Below are 17,111 nucleotides of genomic sequence, written 5' to 3'. Positions count from 1 at the left end.
TTTACGAGAACTGAAGCAGAACAAAGCATCACATCTTTTGAGTGAACTAGCATGAGTGTTGGAAAGTCTTTTGAGACAAATGCCAAAAAAAAAAATATGTGGTAGTGTTATTCATAGCCATGGCTGCCAAATACTGCGAGATCCTGGATTTTAGGAAACAGGCTCTGTTCCCTCCCCGCCCCCTATCTTTCCTTTTGAAAGATGTCAAACCCAAGAATAGAATAATGAACTTTGACCTAGAAATGGTTTGTAAGGGCTTGTTTTCTTTTGCCACACTTGCAACCACACACACACGTGCGCGCACAGAATCAACTAACATGTTAATGTTATGAAAGTGCTGGTTGTGTATTTTCATTGCCTGGCATTTTGTCTGGAAATAAATCACACCGAGCACATCACTGGTATTTAAAATAATGACGAGACGCCTTTTATCCACAGACTAATCTACCTGATGACGTCTTTGTCCACGGAAAGGCAGCTGAGGAGAAAACACCCCTGTCTCTCAGCTTCAGCGACCTGCCCAACGGGGACTGTGCCCTCACCCCCCACCCCGCCGGCTCTCCGTCCACCACGGGCTCAGCGAATCCAGAAATTACCATCACCCCCTCAGAGCTCAACCACAGCAACCTGGCCTCCCGGAACGAGGGCACGGAGGACTCCGGCTCAGCATCTTCCAGAAACTCCTCCAGAGGAGGCCCAGAGCCAGAGCCACAGGTGAAGGAGGACACAGACGGGCGCCGGACCCCCGAGGCAGGCCGAGCATCTGCAGGGGCCGGCCCAGAGCACCTGTTCCTGGGGAAGAATGTGGCGGAGGTGCTCCTGCGGGAGTCTGATGAGGCCTCCGAGCTCAAGCCCGTGGAACTGGACACGTTCGAAGGAAACCTCACGAAGCAGCTGGTCAAGAGGCTCACTTCGACCGAGGTGCCGGTGGCCGCGGAGAGGCTGCTCTTTGAGGGCTCTGTCAGTGGAGAGTCTGAAGGCTGTAGATCCTTCCTTGATGGAAGCTTGGAGGATGCCTTCAGTGGGCTTTTCCTTGCACTAGAGCCACATAAAGAGCAGTACAAAGAGTTTCAGGATCTGAACCAAGAAGTCATGCGTTTGGATGATATCCTAAAAGTAAGTACCGTTTTAGGGAAATTGGATTAGGTTTGGAGAGAGGTGTCTGAAGCCAACATCCTCTCGAAAGTTGTGTATCTTTGTGTTTTCTCCTGTTTCATCACAGAACCGGCAATTGTCATTTGAATGGCACTGAGTTTTAAACACCAGGAGCCCATGTTCATTTTTATTTCCCTGACAGCAGATCAGCTTCACTAAGATGATTAGGAGTTAAAGCACCAGCTCTGAGGAATGTCTGCGCTCCTCCAGCCCCGGAGTTAGTCACTGCAATCCCAAATGGGAAAGGGAGGCATTTTGAGGATCATAATCTCATTGAGATGCTACTGGATAGAGTCCCTTCCTGACTGAAGTCAAGAGCGAGGCGACCCTGATGGAGCCACAGGCCCATCTCCCCACCTGGCCTCCCCCTGCAGCCCCCCTTCTCTGGTCTGGTCCCGACCGGTGAGTCGGAACCTGCGATTCCTCATGCACAGATCACCATCTCCTGTGCTCCAGAAGTCAGGGACCCCCAACACCACCAGAGCTATCCCTCTCAACCCTGCTCCTGGTCAGACAGCTCAGGGTGGACCGGGTGGGAGGGGAGAGCGAGAGGGATGATTTCCCCTCAGGCAGGGGAGGACCTAAGAACGAGGTTATGGTTGCTACACCAGAGCATATATGTTGCCGCGGGGCATATGGATTAAACTTTTTAAAACACTGCGCAGGAGGACAGAACCTGAATTTTGTCCCGAATCCCACTGCCACGTCTTGTGTTCTTCGCTTGGCGACTCTGGTTTTGCTATACAGAAGAGAAATTGGATCCTTTTCCATGAAAGAGCTGTTCTTTGGTGACCTTTCCTACCAAATGGGCTTGAAAATAAGGTGCCAGGGGCAAGCTGAGATTCAGCCCACAGAAGCCTGTCTCATCCCCTTATATGACTGTTCATAAAACCTGGTCTTCTTAGTGGCACATGGAAACACATTTCCAAGGCTTTGCTGACTGCCTCACCCTTCTCGGTGGTGCTCACCTACCTCCGGGGGGATTGGTCCCCAGGCAGATGAGACTTCCTGCCCCAACTCTCCAGGTCCTCCAGTGCTCATGACGGACTAATTCAGCTGCTAGTACACCCTCTGAGAAGCAGGCCAGGGCTCTCTGAATCTGCTTTCTGGAAAACACTTCTCAGAAGCCCCTGCTCAGGACTCCTGCATGGAGGCTGCTTGTCTAATTCTCCAGTGAAAACATCTTCTACTCCCTCCATAAACTGCTGTGGGCAGAGTTGACCAGCTTTGCTTCGTGCGCGAAAGGTGTGAAATTTAAAGACACAACTGACCCCCACCTACAGCAAACGCCTTAGAGAAAGCGAGTGGGGAGAGCAGCTCCCATTTCTAGGCATCTAGATGGCTGATAAGTAGCTGGATCCACCAGCGAACACTGAGCAAGCCATCTGTGAGTCTTATAAAAACCTGGTGGTCACAGATTTCTTTCCAGAGTATTATTTCAATCTGCTGTTCTTCCAACACAATCCTGCCCCTAAAATCCTTAAGTGTCCATCCCTTTGTTATGATAGATATTTAAACACATCCATCCTGTGTGAGGTCAAGTTCAGCAGTTAGCTAGTTAAGAAAGGACTGGGTTGTGTCTGGACTGGCTCCTTCTCGCTCTCTTGTGATTGAAAACAGCATTCGAGTGTAGGTCTGGGGCAAGTGACTGTGGATCCAGCCGGAATTAAAGCATCTGCTAGACAAAGCTTTCTCTTTTTCCCCCCTTCACATTCCTAGGATGCTAAGCCTCTTGAGGATCAGAAACTAAATGATGCTGCCTCTGGGACGGAGATCACTGAGGGTGAATGAAACAACTCTGATTTAAGAGACCAAAAGACGGTTTCCCCTGTGCTTTTGTGCCATCTTGAGTCTCAGAGACAGATCCCTGCCAGGCGCTGCCTGTCTTATGTTACGAAGTGAGCAAGGAGGGCCACCTAACTGGATGGAGGACCTTTGGTTCTTCTGCCTTGCAGGACTGGTCCCGTTCAATGCACCCCAGCGTCCGTCCTCTTGAATACTCGGAAGGACGTGTTTCCATCCCTGTGCCCGTGGCAGCTGACGTTGTTCTGTTTGTCATGCTTCTGTCTGTGTTCGGCAGACCCCAGAATGGGTGTGTTCACATAATCCCAGGGCCCAGTCAGGGAAGCGGTAGAACTTGTTCCTGCAGAGGCAAAGCCATAGAGGTCGCAGGGCTCCTTCCTGCGGCGCCCGTGCCCTTCCTTTTCTCCTTGACGCACAGAGCCAATTATACGCCATGAATGTAAAATTAATATTGAAGTCTACTTACATAGGGAGTATGAGTTGGGTGAGTGGGAGTTGTTTTCTCTTTCTGGGGTTGGTTTTGTTAATCCTTTAGAACAGGTTCCTTGGGCAGCCAGCTTCTGTCTCAGGACAGTGCAAACATGACCACATAACCTTACAGATAGGTTAGCATTTGGCATTGACCCCATGACTCTTTAGATTTGTCTGCTGGTTGTATTTTCTTTGGGGTTGAGCACTAGGCAGAGGGAGGGCTCGAGCAGTTCTGTTTCCCAGGGTTTTCTGGGCTGTCATATTCCCTCAACTTTTCATTATAAAACTTTCAGGCAGAAGTAGAGAGAATCCTATAATGCCTCCCGATGTGCCCATCCCCCCACCCCCGGCTTCCACGATGTCGACTCATGGCCAGTCTTGTTTTGTCTGTTCTTCTCCCTGCTTCTTTCCCTCCAGATGATTTTGGAACAAACCCCAGATATTGTGTCACTCTATCCATCATTGTACTTTTTTTTTAATATGAAGATTTAAATGCTTTTTTTTTTTTTTTAACGCCAAGCTCAATAAAAAAATAAAAGCTTGAAAAAAACCCAAAAAGTGTCACATCTCAAGTTGAATGTTGTGTGTCGCGTTTTCCGCTTCTGGATGTGTTGATCTTCTCCCTGATGCCTTCTGCCTTTGCAGTGCAAGCCAGCCGGAAGCCGCAGCAGGTCTTCCAGTTTAAGTCTTACAGTTGAAAGTGCTTTAGAAAGCTTTGATTTCCTGAACACCTCTGACTTTGACGAGGAAGAGGAGGATGGTGATGAGGTTTGTAATGTTGGTGGAGGCGCAGACTCCGTATTTTCAGACAATGAGACCGAGAAAAATAGGTAAGTATAAAGTTAGCGTGTGCTTATACCTCTAAGATGTGTCCAGTGGTTTTTTTGTCACTATCGGTTGGCACCTGGGCACCTCTCCGGGAGGAGAACTCCCCACAGGACTGGCCATTGCCTTTCAGTTCCCCTTTATTGTTGAAGACAATTTTTAAATATCATTCACCTCTTTTGTGCAGTTCAAGGAAAAATGAATTGCTTTTCTTCCTCATAAATGAAGGGGACATGTTTGTATGAGTGTGTGTGTGTGTGTGTGTGTGTGTGTGTGTGTGTGTGTGCACTTACATCTTGGAGGGTTCAGGGTCTACAACCTGACCCCAATGTAATTAATTCTAAATTAACTAAATATGCTATGTTTCCGGAGAACTTTTACTGGATGATCCGTTGTACTTGGTTCTCAAATCTCTTCATTTTGTTATGCTCTGCTTTTTCCACTCCTTTAGCTCTTGCCCCCTTTGGCAAAGTAGTTGTAGGTCAAGCTCATCCGTGCACATATCCAAGCCAGGTTCAGCCCGGGCCAACTATTTCCCTTAGAACGAGGGATGCCCGACTGATCACTGAGAACTGATTGCTTTGTTCTCCAGTCTACCAGGTGGAGAATGTGCCTTCTCTGGGGCGGGCAGGGGTGAGGCAGCAGGAAGGGACAATGAAGGTGAAATACCATCACCTTCTCCATCAGGCTTTCTTGGACAGCCAGAACTTGTGTTTGGAGCTAGAGTCTGGGGTCTATTTTGTGACTTCAGCTAAAGCAAAACAAGCACAGTTGAGCATACTCATTTTCATTAACTGTTGGGGTGAGACCCACACATACTTTCCCAAAGGAAAGGGTAGATCTCCACCATCTTTACCTTTGACATGTTATGCAAACAAGATTTCAAGTCACAGGGAGCTCCAGTTGTCCAATCTTCACCAAACTCTCTTTGTGTGGATGATGTTCCGGTAACATTTTTGAGGGCTTTCTCGTCCCTAGAGGGCTCATTCTTCCAAAATCAGGAAACGAAAACATGAGAAACAGAATTTATCCATTGAGCAAGCTGAGGGCATGGCAAACAAAATGCATTCAATGAATGGAAGGTTGACGTTATGCTCCTACATTCTGTGCTGAGATTTTTCTAACCTGATCGAACTTGTGAAATGCTTCTAAACCAAAAATCCTTCTACTCCTTAGCTTAAGCTGTTACATGATATGTCAAAGTCAGACATCGGTCTAAACTCTTACTCTTGTTGCCATCAGAAACATCTTCACAACAAAAACATCATGGGTTTTGTACATTTTATAGACCGTTGATATTAAATTGTCTAAAATGATCAATTTTATGTCACCGGCGGGATTAGGGGAGATTGTAGAAATTGTGTGTGTGTTTTTAAATATGTGTTGATGGCCGGGACAGAGAGTGCTTTCCCCTTGGAGGCAACTGGGAATTGGAGTAAGGCGTTCAAGGCGTCTAAGCTCGAGTGCACGATCTTTGTAAATCACAGGGGCTGGGGGCATGAGCCCAGAAGCCACCAGCTGCCTGGCTGCTGCCCGGCCGTGTAACAGGACACAGGGGTGACTATCTCTGCCAGTCAGCCCTCCCTTGTGTGAAATGAGACTACTCCCTCTTTCCCACACAGATTAATTTTCAGAACAAAATTGGATAATAGAGGCAACAGATTTATTTGTAAATGTAAGTGCCCATCGTGATACAGTTTGAGACAGCTCTACGGGGAGGATGAAACCGGGCAGGAGAGGCAGAACCAAGCGCCGCCTGGAAGGATTCAAATGCCCCCTGGTAGCCTTTGTCTGAGGCAGAACATCATGTCTCCTGTTGGCAGCTTTCCTTTTCTCCTTTTCTTCAAGTAGCAATTGATCTGAGGCCAAGAAAACGCCTTGACATTGCTTCTTAATGGTATTGCTGTTGGGGCAACCACAAATACAGAGGACGGCTTAATCCCAGAAAATTTGGCAAAGTACCCCCATCCACAGAGCAAGAAAGTGTAACAAGTGCAAAATGAGAGCCTGTCTCAAAGACTCCTTGGTGTGCCAGCTTTACAAATGGCTCATTGTGCTTGGGCAGCAAACAGAGAACTCTGGAAGCAATCTGTTTGTGTGCTCTTTTAACAAGGCAAATTGGTGACCAGGCTGAATCGAGAAGTAGCTTTTGAAAGGTATCTCGGTTTTTCAAGGCAGGCTTAGTGGAAGCCTCCTTTTCGGTGGGCACCACCGGGGGGCCTTCCCTGATTTTGTTGCGGTGACCTGGGGTTTCCATGATGAGAGAAACTAACGTCTTGCCCCCCTTCCTGGTTCAGCACTTACAGATCAGTACACCCCGAAGCCAGGGGGCACCTCAGCGAAGCGCTGACGGAAGACACGGGAGTCGGGACTAGTGTGGCCGGAAGCCCCCTGCCGCTGACCACAGGAAATGAAAGCCTGGACATCACCATTGTCAGGCACCTTCAGTACTGCACCCAGCTCGTTCAGGTAGGGTCGGTGACTGTGTCGGCTTTAGAGCCCAGGGTGTGGATGCACCAAGCCGGTGGGCTTCCTTTTTCAGTTATGCCTGAGAAAGGAAAATTCAGGAAAAAGAGAACAGTCCTGCTTTGAGTTGGGCCAACTCCAACATTCTCGTGGGCATCACCATCCTCCCTGGACCCGGGGGTTTTCTATCTTAAAACCTAGCTCTCCACACTTTATTCTTTTTTTCAGATTTTATTTATTTGGGAGAGAGGGAGAGAGAGAGCACAGCAGGGGGAGCGGCAGAGGCAGAGGGAGAAGCAGGCTCCCCGCGGAGCAGGGAGCCCGACGCGGGGCTCGATCCCAGGACCCCGGGACCATGACCTGAGCCGAAGGCAGACGCTTAACCAACTGAGCCACCCAGGCGCCCCCTAGCTCTCCACACTTTAAAAGGTCATAGGTTAGCCCTTGATCTCAAATCATTTGATAAAAGAGAAATATGACTAAGGAAAAAAAATTGTATTGTGCCATCTGCAAATGAATGGACTTTGAAAGCAGGAGTTACTGAGCGTCTGTTAATGTGCAGTTGTCCCCTGACTTAGCTTTCTACCACCTGGACGGCTAAAGGCAAAATGCTGCAGGATATAACCTGGGCTTTCCAGATATCGAATAAATACCTATCAGCGATGAGAATGAATACTTTCATAGGCCCTTATCATCACCAGTTATCTCTCATCCTGGGACACCCTGGGGCTTATTTTTCTTTTCATTTCAGGTTGTTTACCGGTTAAGATTTTGCAACAGTGAAGCAAATATTTCGAAATTCTTTTGTTGCAGGAAGTGCTTTAGCTTCTTGAACAAAACATTTTCCCTGAGCATCTACTTAAATGCTTCCTCCTTGCCTGCTTGCCCGTCTGCTCCAGCCTACTTGCCTGTGTGGGGAACAGGATAAGAAGGGGAAAGCACACGTAACGGTCTTCACGGGGATTGACCAGGCGGGAAGGGTGTCAAGGAGGGAGGAATCATGCTCCTGAGAGCATGGGACCCACCGGAAGGCAAGAGGCAGGGTAAGGAGGAAGGGGTCGCGGAGAGGCCAGAGGTGGGTTAACGTGCTTCTTCCATAACACGCTTGTGATGAGATGTAGAATATGCTTCTCCTCCATGAATAAAGAACCACAAAGTCACCTCAGACGCTGTGGGAAACTGGTGGGCAATTAGGACTCTTGCACTAAGTTGGCCAACATCCCAGTTGATCTCTTCTGTTGACTGTCGAATTTGTAAGCCATTTACTGACAATCTGGCAGGAGGTGCAATTTTTTTTTTTTCAGACCAAAATGGGCAAGGATTGTGGTTTACTTAATAGCTATTCTCTATGCCCCAACTACTGGAATGAGACAGTTTTCACAGTTCTTTGTCCTTGCTGAGCCTGATTCTGGGCTGGCCCAGCGACCCGTTTGCCTTTTAGAGGGAAAGTCATTATTTTGTGAAACGTAAGAGAATTCTCTTCCATCAAGGAATGGATGTTTTCTCTCAAAGACGAATTGGCAAGCGATACTCAGTGCCATGTTCTTGTCTGTACTCAGGCCATGGTTATAACAAGTCAGCTCCTCTGTGGGGAAAATCAGTGCCAGAAAAACAAAAGAGGTAGATAGAAAGAGGTGGAATGAAGGAGTAAGAGTAGAAACTTAATTTCTAACTCACATCCCCTGCTGAATCGGTGAGTTAATGTCTTCATTTGGTATATAATTGCAAAGAGATAAAAATGGGCGTTCCGTAAGAATCATAATGGCTATAATTATCCCCCAAATCAGTTCATTTCTACTGTATTTACTTACATGAAAGGCATCAGTACATAATTGCTACGCTAGACTTTTGAATTTGAAAATCCTATTTGTGTAGTCTGGAGGATTTAGTGCAGGAAGATGGTACAGGCTGCACCCTGCACCCATGCCTACCACGCGATGGGGGCAGGTCTCTGAGGGACAAAGAAAGGCCGGGAACGTGCAGGCAGCAACTGACTCCTGTCCTCATGCCCTTGACTCTTATGACTTGCACACAGGTGAAATCACTTGCTGTGTATGTGGCCGTGGGCACGTTTCTTGACCTCTCTGGCCTCAGTTTCCTCAACAGTAAAATGGAATACCAAGGGGCACCTGGGTGGCTCCATCTGACTCTTGGTTTCGGCTCAGGTCGTGACCCCAGAATCATGAGATCGAGCCCTCTCAGCTCTGAGTCTGCTTGGGATATTCTCTCTCCTCTTCCCTCTGCTCCTCTCCCTGCTCGGGCACTCTCTAAATAAATTAGTAAGTAAGTACATAAATTAAAAAAAAAAAATCTTTGAAATGGACGATCAATAGTACCCACCTCACAGGGTGGCTGTGAGAAAGAGCATGAGCTAATACATGGGCTCAGACCAGTGCCTGGTACATAAAAAGCACTCACTAATTAGAACGAGATAGTCTTGATTATAATCATGATTTTATGATTATGATTATAATCATAATTTTCAGCTTGAAAACAAGGAACGAAATCCACGCTGTGAAAAATAACTACTTGTAAGATAAATCTTTTTTTTCTGTTAGCACACAGATGAGCAGCCTAAATATGCCTTCCGGGTCTCAAAGAGGATTTACAGAGTTGCAATACATAAAAGCAAAGGCAATGTTATAATAACCTTGCAGCTCTGTTATTGAGAATGTTCCAGAATCTATATGGGCGCGGAAAAAACGTTTAAAGCAACCAAAACATGGGTGTGATTTCATCAGATGTTGTCATCGGCGTGGAATGAGGAATGTTCTCAAACTGGAATCCAACCCCCAAATGGGTTGAGTTAGCCTCACCGCCGAGTTAGGAAGGAGGAAGTTGGGCCAGGAAACCCCCGTCGACAACAACCTAACTGACTCACTGGTTCTGTTTGTTTCCTCAGCAAATTGTTTTCTCAAGCAAAACCCCATTCGTGGCGAGCAATCTCTTAGAGAAGCTTTCTAGGCAAATCCAGGTGGTGGAGAAACTGTCAGCGGTCAGCGATGAGAACATAGGGAACATGAGTTCCGTCATTGAAGGTAAGCAGCTGCGTGTCACCGCCATCCACGCAGACGGCGGCCACTGGCCCGCACTCCTTGGCCACATTCATCCGTGCTTCGTCAGGACGGCAGGAGCCCACGCTCGGGCCCCAAAGTAGAGGAATGGCCGCACACTGGTGTGGCCTCATTAACACCGCTGCGTCCAACCAGCAGACACTGTGTTTTCTGGACGGCCCTCCAGCCCCGGGAGTCAGACACTGGAACCTAAACAGAACCAGCGTCCGGCTCCTGGGCAGTTTCTCACACTTTCTCCACCGGCTGTTCCGTGAGGGACGGGTGACCGGGGGGGTGCTTGGGCTGCGGAGCTCCCGTGGCGGCTGTCGGGCAGGTGCAGGGTGCGCCCCGACTCTCCTTGGAGAAGGGAGACGTGTGTGGAGTTGCAGGCATTCAGGAAAGCCCCTGGTTCAAAGAGTTTTAGGTGAGAGCTTGACCCGGGGAAGATGCCTTGGAATGTGTGTGGTCTGGCTACAGAGCTCTTTTGCAGACAGGAGTTATTGTCTTTGTTCACGTCAGAGAGCCCGTGGGGGTCGTGGGGCACCAGGGTCTTCCAGGTGAGGTCTGCTGAAGCCTCCAACAGAAGTCCCTGTAGGTTCTCCTCGTACATTTGTGCCCCCTCTTCGGCTCCTCCCGGGAGAGGGGGACCTTGGCACGTGGCCGAGAGGCAGGAAAAGGGACCGGACACTCAGGGTGCGAGTGACTCGTGTCGTCCCCGCTCCCAGGCGCCTCCCCGTGATCACGAGCACACACACGGGAAACGCCGACCCTGTGCGGCCTGGCACGATGCTCTTCATGAGCTCAGCCCGGGAGTCCCCCGGGCAGCGTGTCAGACTCCTCGAGCCGCCTCCCGCTCCGTGTCGTCCCTGCAGAAAAACCCCCTGGGGTGTCCTTCCCTGAGCCTCTACGGTGTTCTGTCGAGTTACCGGACAGGAGACGGTGAAAGCGTCTTCCAAGAGTAGAGCTACTGTGTTTTCTCTCACTAAAAGCAAACGGCTTTGCTTTTGCTGCGTTTTCTTGGCTGCCCAGGCTAGAGGAGCTCCTTGTCATAATAACGTCTTTGCCCTTTGGAAAATCTGCCACGTACAGAGGAATCCTGTAGTTCCGATTCAACACCACAATCTTTTGGGGACGCCCAGCTGGCTCGCCTGGCAGTCGGTGGAGCCTGCGACTCTGGATCTCGGGGTTGTGCGTTCAAGCCCCACACTGGGTGTAGAGCCTACTTAAAAAATAAATAAATAAATAAATAAATAAAAACTACAGTCTTAAAAAGAGAGAGAGAGAGAGGCCCTGGTGCCGGCCGTGCCCCCGCGCAGGTACATCTCTTCATCTGCTTCATTCAAAACGTGCGTCATGGGGTGGGGGCTGCTCTTCTCTTCCAGCCATCCCAGAATTTCACAAAAAGCTGTCTTTGCTGTCCTTCTGGACCAAGTGCTGCAGCCCAGTCGCTGTCTACCACAGCTCGGCTGACCGAGTGATGAAGCAGCTAGAAGCCAGCTTTGCCAGAATCATCAACAGAGAATACCCAGGACTTGCAGACCCAGGTACGGGGCAGTGGTGGGGAGGAAGGCGTCTCTGCCGTTGACTTGCAGGTGAGCACCGGCGGGGTCCCTCCCCACTTCCCCTGGGACAGGCTGACTCTGCAGAGGAGGCATCATCTACTCAGTACCATCTAAGGACAGAAAGACTTGACCGTGTTTTAATTCAGAATATCAGCAGTGACTTTTAAAAGCACTGTGTTTGTGTATGGCCGTTTAGGTGGCTGTAGACTTTTTTCATTAAAATGTCACCAGAACAAGAGTGTCACGGGGGATAACCACTTGGGAAAAACTGGCATTTTCTCCTACAGCTAAATATACCCCTACCCTATGACCCAGCAACTCCACTCCTAAGTATATCAAGGGAGATACATGCTTATACTCACAAAAAAGGACACGCCTAAAAATGTTTCATAGCAGCTTTCTTCACAAAAGCCGAAAATCAGAAACAACCCAAATGCCCACCAACAAGAAAATGAATGTATTTTGTGTGTATGTATGTGTGTATATAGAATGTGTGTGTGTATACATATATATAGTATATATATGTGTATATTGTATTTATATCGTAACATATTCATATAATAGGGTATTACACAGCAGTTTTTACAAAGAATAAATTACTGGTACAAGCAACAATTTAGATGACTCTCACAGATATTTTGTTGAGTAAAAGGAGCCAGATACAAAAAGCACATTCTAGATAATTCCATTTACGTGATGCTCAAGAACAAGTGAAGCTAATTCATGTTGACAGAAGTCAGATTATTAGTAACCTACGGTGGGCAGGGGGCAGAAGCTCCCCTTACGGGGCGCCGGCCGTGTTCTGTATCTTGACCAAATGGCGGTCACATAGGTGTGTGTACACAGACGCAAACTCACGCAGCCACACGCTGAGGATCGGCTCACCTGCCGGACTTCGCCCGGCCGTGTACCTCAGTAAAACACGAATGAATGGTCACGTCTCCTCAAAGCTGCTTCCCCTCTTTCCCTTCCAAACAGTGTTCCAAACCCTGGTCTCCCAAATCCTGGACCGGGCTGAGCCTCTGCTCCCCTCCAGCCTCCCTTTGGAAGTCATCACTGTTTTCCAGTATTACAGTTACTTTACCAGCCACGGTGTGAGCGACCTCGAGAGTCACGTGAACCAGCTGGCCAAGCAAGGTGGGACGCGTTCTTTGTCACACTGTGTGACTCCCTTTGGAGTCCGCTCCGGGCTTTTCAGTCGTAGTCTTTAGTGATGGGAACCTTTCCTTTTCCCCTAAGTCAACAGCTGGGATCAGATCTGCCTTTTCAATGACTTTTGGACCCTTAACATTAGCGAGCCTCTTGGCAATGAAGTGGGGATTTACAAAGAGCATCCCCATCACCCAGCAGGGGTGTAACGTTGACGAGAAGCTGCTGAATGATTTACTGACGTAATTTCTTTCCTTCATTAGTGTATTGTGTTTGCCATTAGTGGGGTCAAGTCTACAGGCAGTACTGCGTTAGGTTGCCCTTTTTGGTGGTGCTTTCATGATAATAAGCAGAAGTGGGGTTCACAAGAAGGCAGATGCGGTGACATGTTGATAAGGAAGGGAGGGAAGATGGAAAACCAGATCTCCGGCTGGGAATCCAGGGAATGAGAAGCATGGGCACCAGCCTAGGAGTGTGGCATGAAGCTTATTGCAGTGATGTGGATGGAACTAGAAGGTATTCTGCTTTCTTTTTATTCGCTAGTTTCCTTGATTCAGACTCTGCAATCGCTGAGAGATGAGAAACTGCTCCAGGCCATGAGTGACCTTGCACCCAGCAGCCTCCCAGCCCAGCAGGAAGTACTCCGGACCCTGGCCCTGCTGCTCATGAGGAATGACAGCCAAGTGAGCCAGGCTGTGATGCTTTACCTGGCCGCAGCCTCCAGAAACGAGCATTTCAGGGAAAAGGTAAAGTCCCAAATTGTGGACATCAAGCCAGAAGCTTGTTTAATTTTCCGTCATTTACTATGAATATTTTGCCATCTGTTTTTTATCAAAATAATTTTCTTCTGCCTATTAATAGTATATAATCTGTAACACCACATAAACTACAAAAATATACTGCAAATATTTGAGCGCCCGTAAGTCCAGCCCTGAGAAAACTTAATAATTTGGTGTATGTTCCTTCTGATGTTTTTCTGTGTATCTGCTCACATATATAATTATTTTTTTCTTAAATGAGATTGCACACTGTTCTGTTGTGTAACTGATTTCTTAAATGTACCATATCATGGTGATTTTCCTTGTTAGAATGTGTTGATCTACTTCATCCTATTTGATGGATTAATATGCATCTCAGGGTGTGGATATTCCATAATTTATTTTCTCATTCCATATTGATCAGCATTGGTCTAGTTCCCAACTCTGAAAAATATCATGGTGAGCATACATGCACACATATTTCATGAGTAGTTTGGGGTCAAGTCATCAAACTGTTGACTCCAAAGAACAAGAAGATTTTTTAATTTTAAAAGCTATCGCTCCTCATTGCCAGGGAAGAGGCAGTATACCTCATCCGTGGCTTTCATTCGATACCATCCAGGGGTAACAAGCATCTGTGATTCAAGCACCCAGGGGCCCTGTACAGATGGCAGCCTTGGTCCTCTGGGAGCCCTTGACAATCTGAACAGTTGTTCTAAAAACGAACTCATGGGGCGCCTGGGTGGCTCAGTTGGTTAACTGTCTGCCTTTGGCTCAGGTCATGATCCCAGGGTCCTGGGTTTGAGCCCCACATCGGGCTACCTGCTCAGTGGAGAGCTTGCTTCTCCCTCTCCCTCTGCCCCTCTCCCTGCTGTGCTCTCTCTCTCTCTCTCTCTCTCTCTCTGCTTCTCCCTCTCCCTCTGCCCCTCTCCCTGCTGTGCTCTCTCTCTCTCTCAAATAAATAAAGTCTTAAAAATAAAAAATAAAAGATAACTCATGTCAGTCCTCAGATCAGCTCAAGAAAATTAAACTGGTCCCTTCTTGTCCTTGGAAAGGTCAAATGTTGAACTCTGAGAAGGGCTTAACTTTTCTAAGGCATTAGCTAAACTAGGGAGTGGTGGGATGTTTGCGTCTCCAGTTCAACTCTCATCCTTAGGTCTTGGATTCATTTCTCACAAATGAGCCTTCACTAACTGAAGATGGCTTAGGTGGCACACTAGTTAAGAGGTGCAACTTAGATACCACCTAGAAGCGTTTGACCCGCCCTCCCCAAACCTTGAGCTCTTTCCATCTTTTCCTGTATGAAACAGCAAACGTTAGTGCATTAGTTCTGTACCTCCAGACGTGAAGGGCTAAAGCCATACAAAACTACCTCGGTGAGAGCTAGTGTTTCTGTAGATCTCAAGCCTTCAGAAAACCATAGCTGTTGAAGCAAATTAGACGTATGTTGGTTCATTTTTTGATGCTTTTTACTCACCCCCCCCTCCCTGGACCCAAATAAGTAGGAAATATCTATTCTTCTGTCTGTTGGGATGTTGTTGCTCCTTTAATCGTCTAGGACCCGCCAGAGGAGCCGCTTACTATCTTGCAAGGTGACAGGGACTTCTTGCTTCCCAGGGCACCTCCTGTTTGCTTCCTGGAACTCTTACCAAGCTGAGTATCGTGGCAGCCACCATTTCTTGGGCAACTGCTCAAATTCAAGTGAGCAAGATGACACTTACTTGTTCTGTGAGACTGTACGTCTCTGCAAGGCACAGGGAAGTGCCAAATGCTTTGTCGAGTCCGGAAACAATGCCCACTTCCCGCTCAAGCCAACAGAGTTTCAGTCCTCTTGCTCAAAGGGACAGTGTGGTCCAGAAGTCTCATCCAAAGATCCTACTACCAGTGGTGGACTGACCCAGGCCCACATCCAGCACCTCATCCCTCTGGAATCATTGTTAAAATGCAAACAACGCCTGAGAGCAAGGACCATTTAAGTTGTTTTCGGCCATTTAAGCCTTGGAATGTATGGTGTGGGGTAACTGGTTAAATTTTGGTTTGGTGGCTAAACCTTGGGGCCTCTTGGGAGGGGTACCAGAGGGAAATGGAGGAAAATAGAGAATCATTGTGTGCTCAAGTTCATCCACTTGATGAGAACTATGCAAAAGCCAAAGTGAAATGGAACATGTAGTATTATTATTAATTCATAGCAACCAAAAAGTGGGAACAATCCAAATGTCCATCAGCTGACGAATATACAAAATCTGATCTCTCCTTACAATGGGGTATCATTCAGCCTAAAAGGAATGAAGTGCTGACACAGGCTTCCACACGGATGAACCTTGAAGCCATCATGCTCAGTGAAAGCACGAGACATAAAAGGCCACGTATTATGTGATCATATTCCCACAAAATGTCCAAACTAAGCAAATCCAGAGAGAGAGACAGAGATCAGTGGTTGCCAGGAACCAGACAGAGGAGCAATGGGAATGACTGCCAATGGGTACAGGATTTCTGTGGGGAGTGATGGAAATGATCTGGGATGAGGTAGTGATGATGGTTTCTGAGTACACAAAAAAAAATCACTGAGTCAAGCACTTTAAAGGGTGAATATTGTGGTATGTGAATTATATCTCCATTTTTTAAAAGAGTAGGGTTGTTCTATAGACCTGAGAAAACAGGCCATGTTTTAATCACAGCTATATGCCATGTCATGAGCAAATACATCATCAGGTGGTTGATGACACTTTCACGCTCTTTCATCCGGGCACTGTGGTGTCATCAGATCTGATTGGGCCATTCACTAAGTATAGAGTATCATTCATTCTAGGTGCTAGGAATTAAATAAATTTAAAAAACAAAAAACCAGAGGCCCCTGGGTGGCTCAGTCGGTTAAGCATCTGACTCTTGATTTCGGCTCAGGTCATGATGTCAGGGTCACGGGATCGAGCCCCACGTCAGGCTCCCTCCCGCAGAGAGGGAGAAGCCTGCTTCTCCCTCTCCCACTCCCCCTGTTTGTGTTCCCTCTCTCACTGTCTCTCTCTATCAAATAAATAAATAAAATCTTTAAAAAAAAAAGAAATGTTGATGCTTATAAGCACAGATGTATGTAAGTGATGATAATTAGTAAGAACCAAGGAAAAGTTAAGTCATAGGAAATCAGAGAGAAGATGGTAGAGAGCCGGTCACACGGTGGTTGGTGAAGCAGGGCCTGGTCCTCGAACCAGTTCTGAAGATCATCAGGAATGAGGTCTGTCCAAAGGGGAGGAGAGCTCACAGGGCCCCCTGTGCGAAGGACAGCACCCGGGTGCATCCGTGAGCGTGGCAGGAACAGCGGGCAGCTGGAGGGGGTGGTGAGCCAACTTCGCAGGATCTGGAAATGCCCATAAGGAGGCAGGCATTCCCCGTTGATGCTGGGCACAAACAAAGAAGAGAGGCCTCTGCTCTTCTGAGAGAGGGGCCAGTGGGTGGGCTCCTGATGGATGCCACGTGCTCTTGAAGAAGGTATCCCTCGTCATCAGGTGCTGGAAGCAGAAATGTGGTGGCTGCTGATCCAGGCATGAAATCAAGACCTTGACAAGACATGTGGCCATGGAAAAGAGACCAATCTAAGAAATATAAGGCATGGAGAAAGACATGAGCTTTCTCATGAAATAAGAACTAATTTTTACATTGAGATTCTTATCCAGAGTATCCTTGGGCCTGTCTCCTCCACTCCTCCTTCCTGCTGGGATGTCCCCTTCCCAGGATCTAACCCATCCGTCCCAGCCCGGCCCACACATCGCTTTCCTGAGCCTACCCTGGTGACTTTGGGAGGTGACTGTCTTCCATGTGACTCCCCTAGCCTCGCGCAGCATTCTGTGGAGCTAACACATCTCTTCTGTGCCTTC

At 47.9% G+C, this 17,111-nt stretch overlaps 1 protein-coding gene across 10 annotated transcripts in view; it reads left to right on the top strand.

The window, feature by feature from the left end:
* Positions 1–17,111, top strand: part of RIPOR2 (RHO family interacting cell polarization regulator 2) — a 221,607-nt gene that overhangs the window by 195,703 nt on the left and 8,793 nt on the right. For 9 of the 10 annotated variants that reach the window (XM_027601515.2, XM_027601508.2, XM_027601509.2 and 6 more), the window contains 7 exons: positions 439–1,116; positions 4,075–4,259; positions 6,552–6,723; positions 9,623–9,758; positions 11,156–11,317; positions 12,314–12,472; positions 13,028–13,230. In XM_027601515.2, coding sequence (XP_027457316.1) covers positions 439–1,116; positions 4,075–4,259; positions 6,552–6,723; positions 9,623–9,758; positions 11,156–11,317; positions 12,314–12,472; positions 13,028–13,230 — 1,695 coding nt within the window. Of the gene's footprint in view, positions 1–438; positions 1,117–2,874; positions 3,979–4,074; positions 4,260–6,551; positions 6,724–9,622; positions 9,759–11,155; positions 11,318–12,313; positions 12,473–13,027; positions 13,231–17,111 lie in introns of those variants that run through there. The other variant, XM_027601514.1, reaches the window with a different exon arrangement.

Source organism: Zalophus californianus, chromosome 7, assembly GCF_009762305.2.
Source record: "Zalophus californianus isolate mZalCal1 chromosome 7, mZalCal1.pri.v2, whole genome shotgun sequence".
NCBI lineage: Eukaryota > Metazoa > Chordata > Mammalia > Carnivora > Otariidae > Zalophus > Zalophus californianus.
The sequence above is the reverse complement of the archived record's forward strand: the minus strand, read 5'-3'. Positions and strand labels throughout refer to the sequence as shown.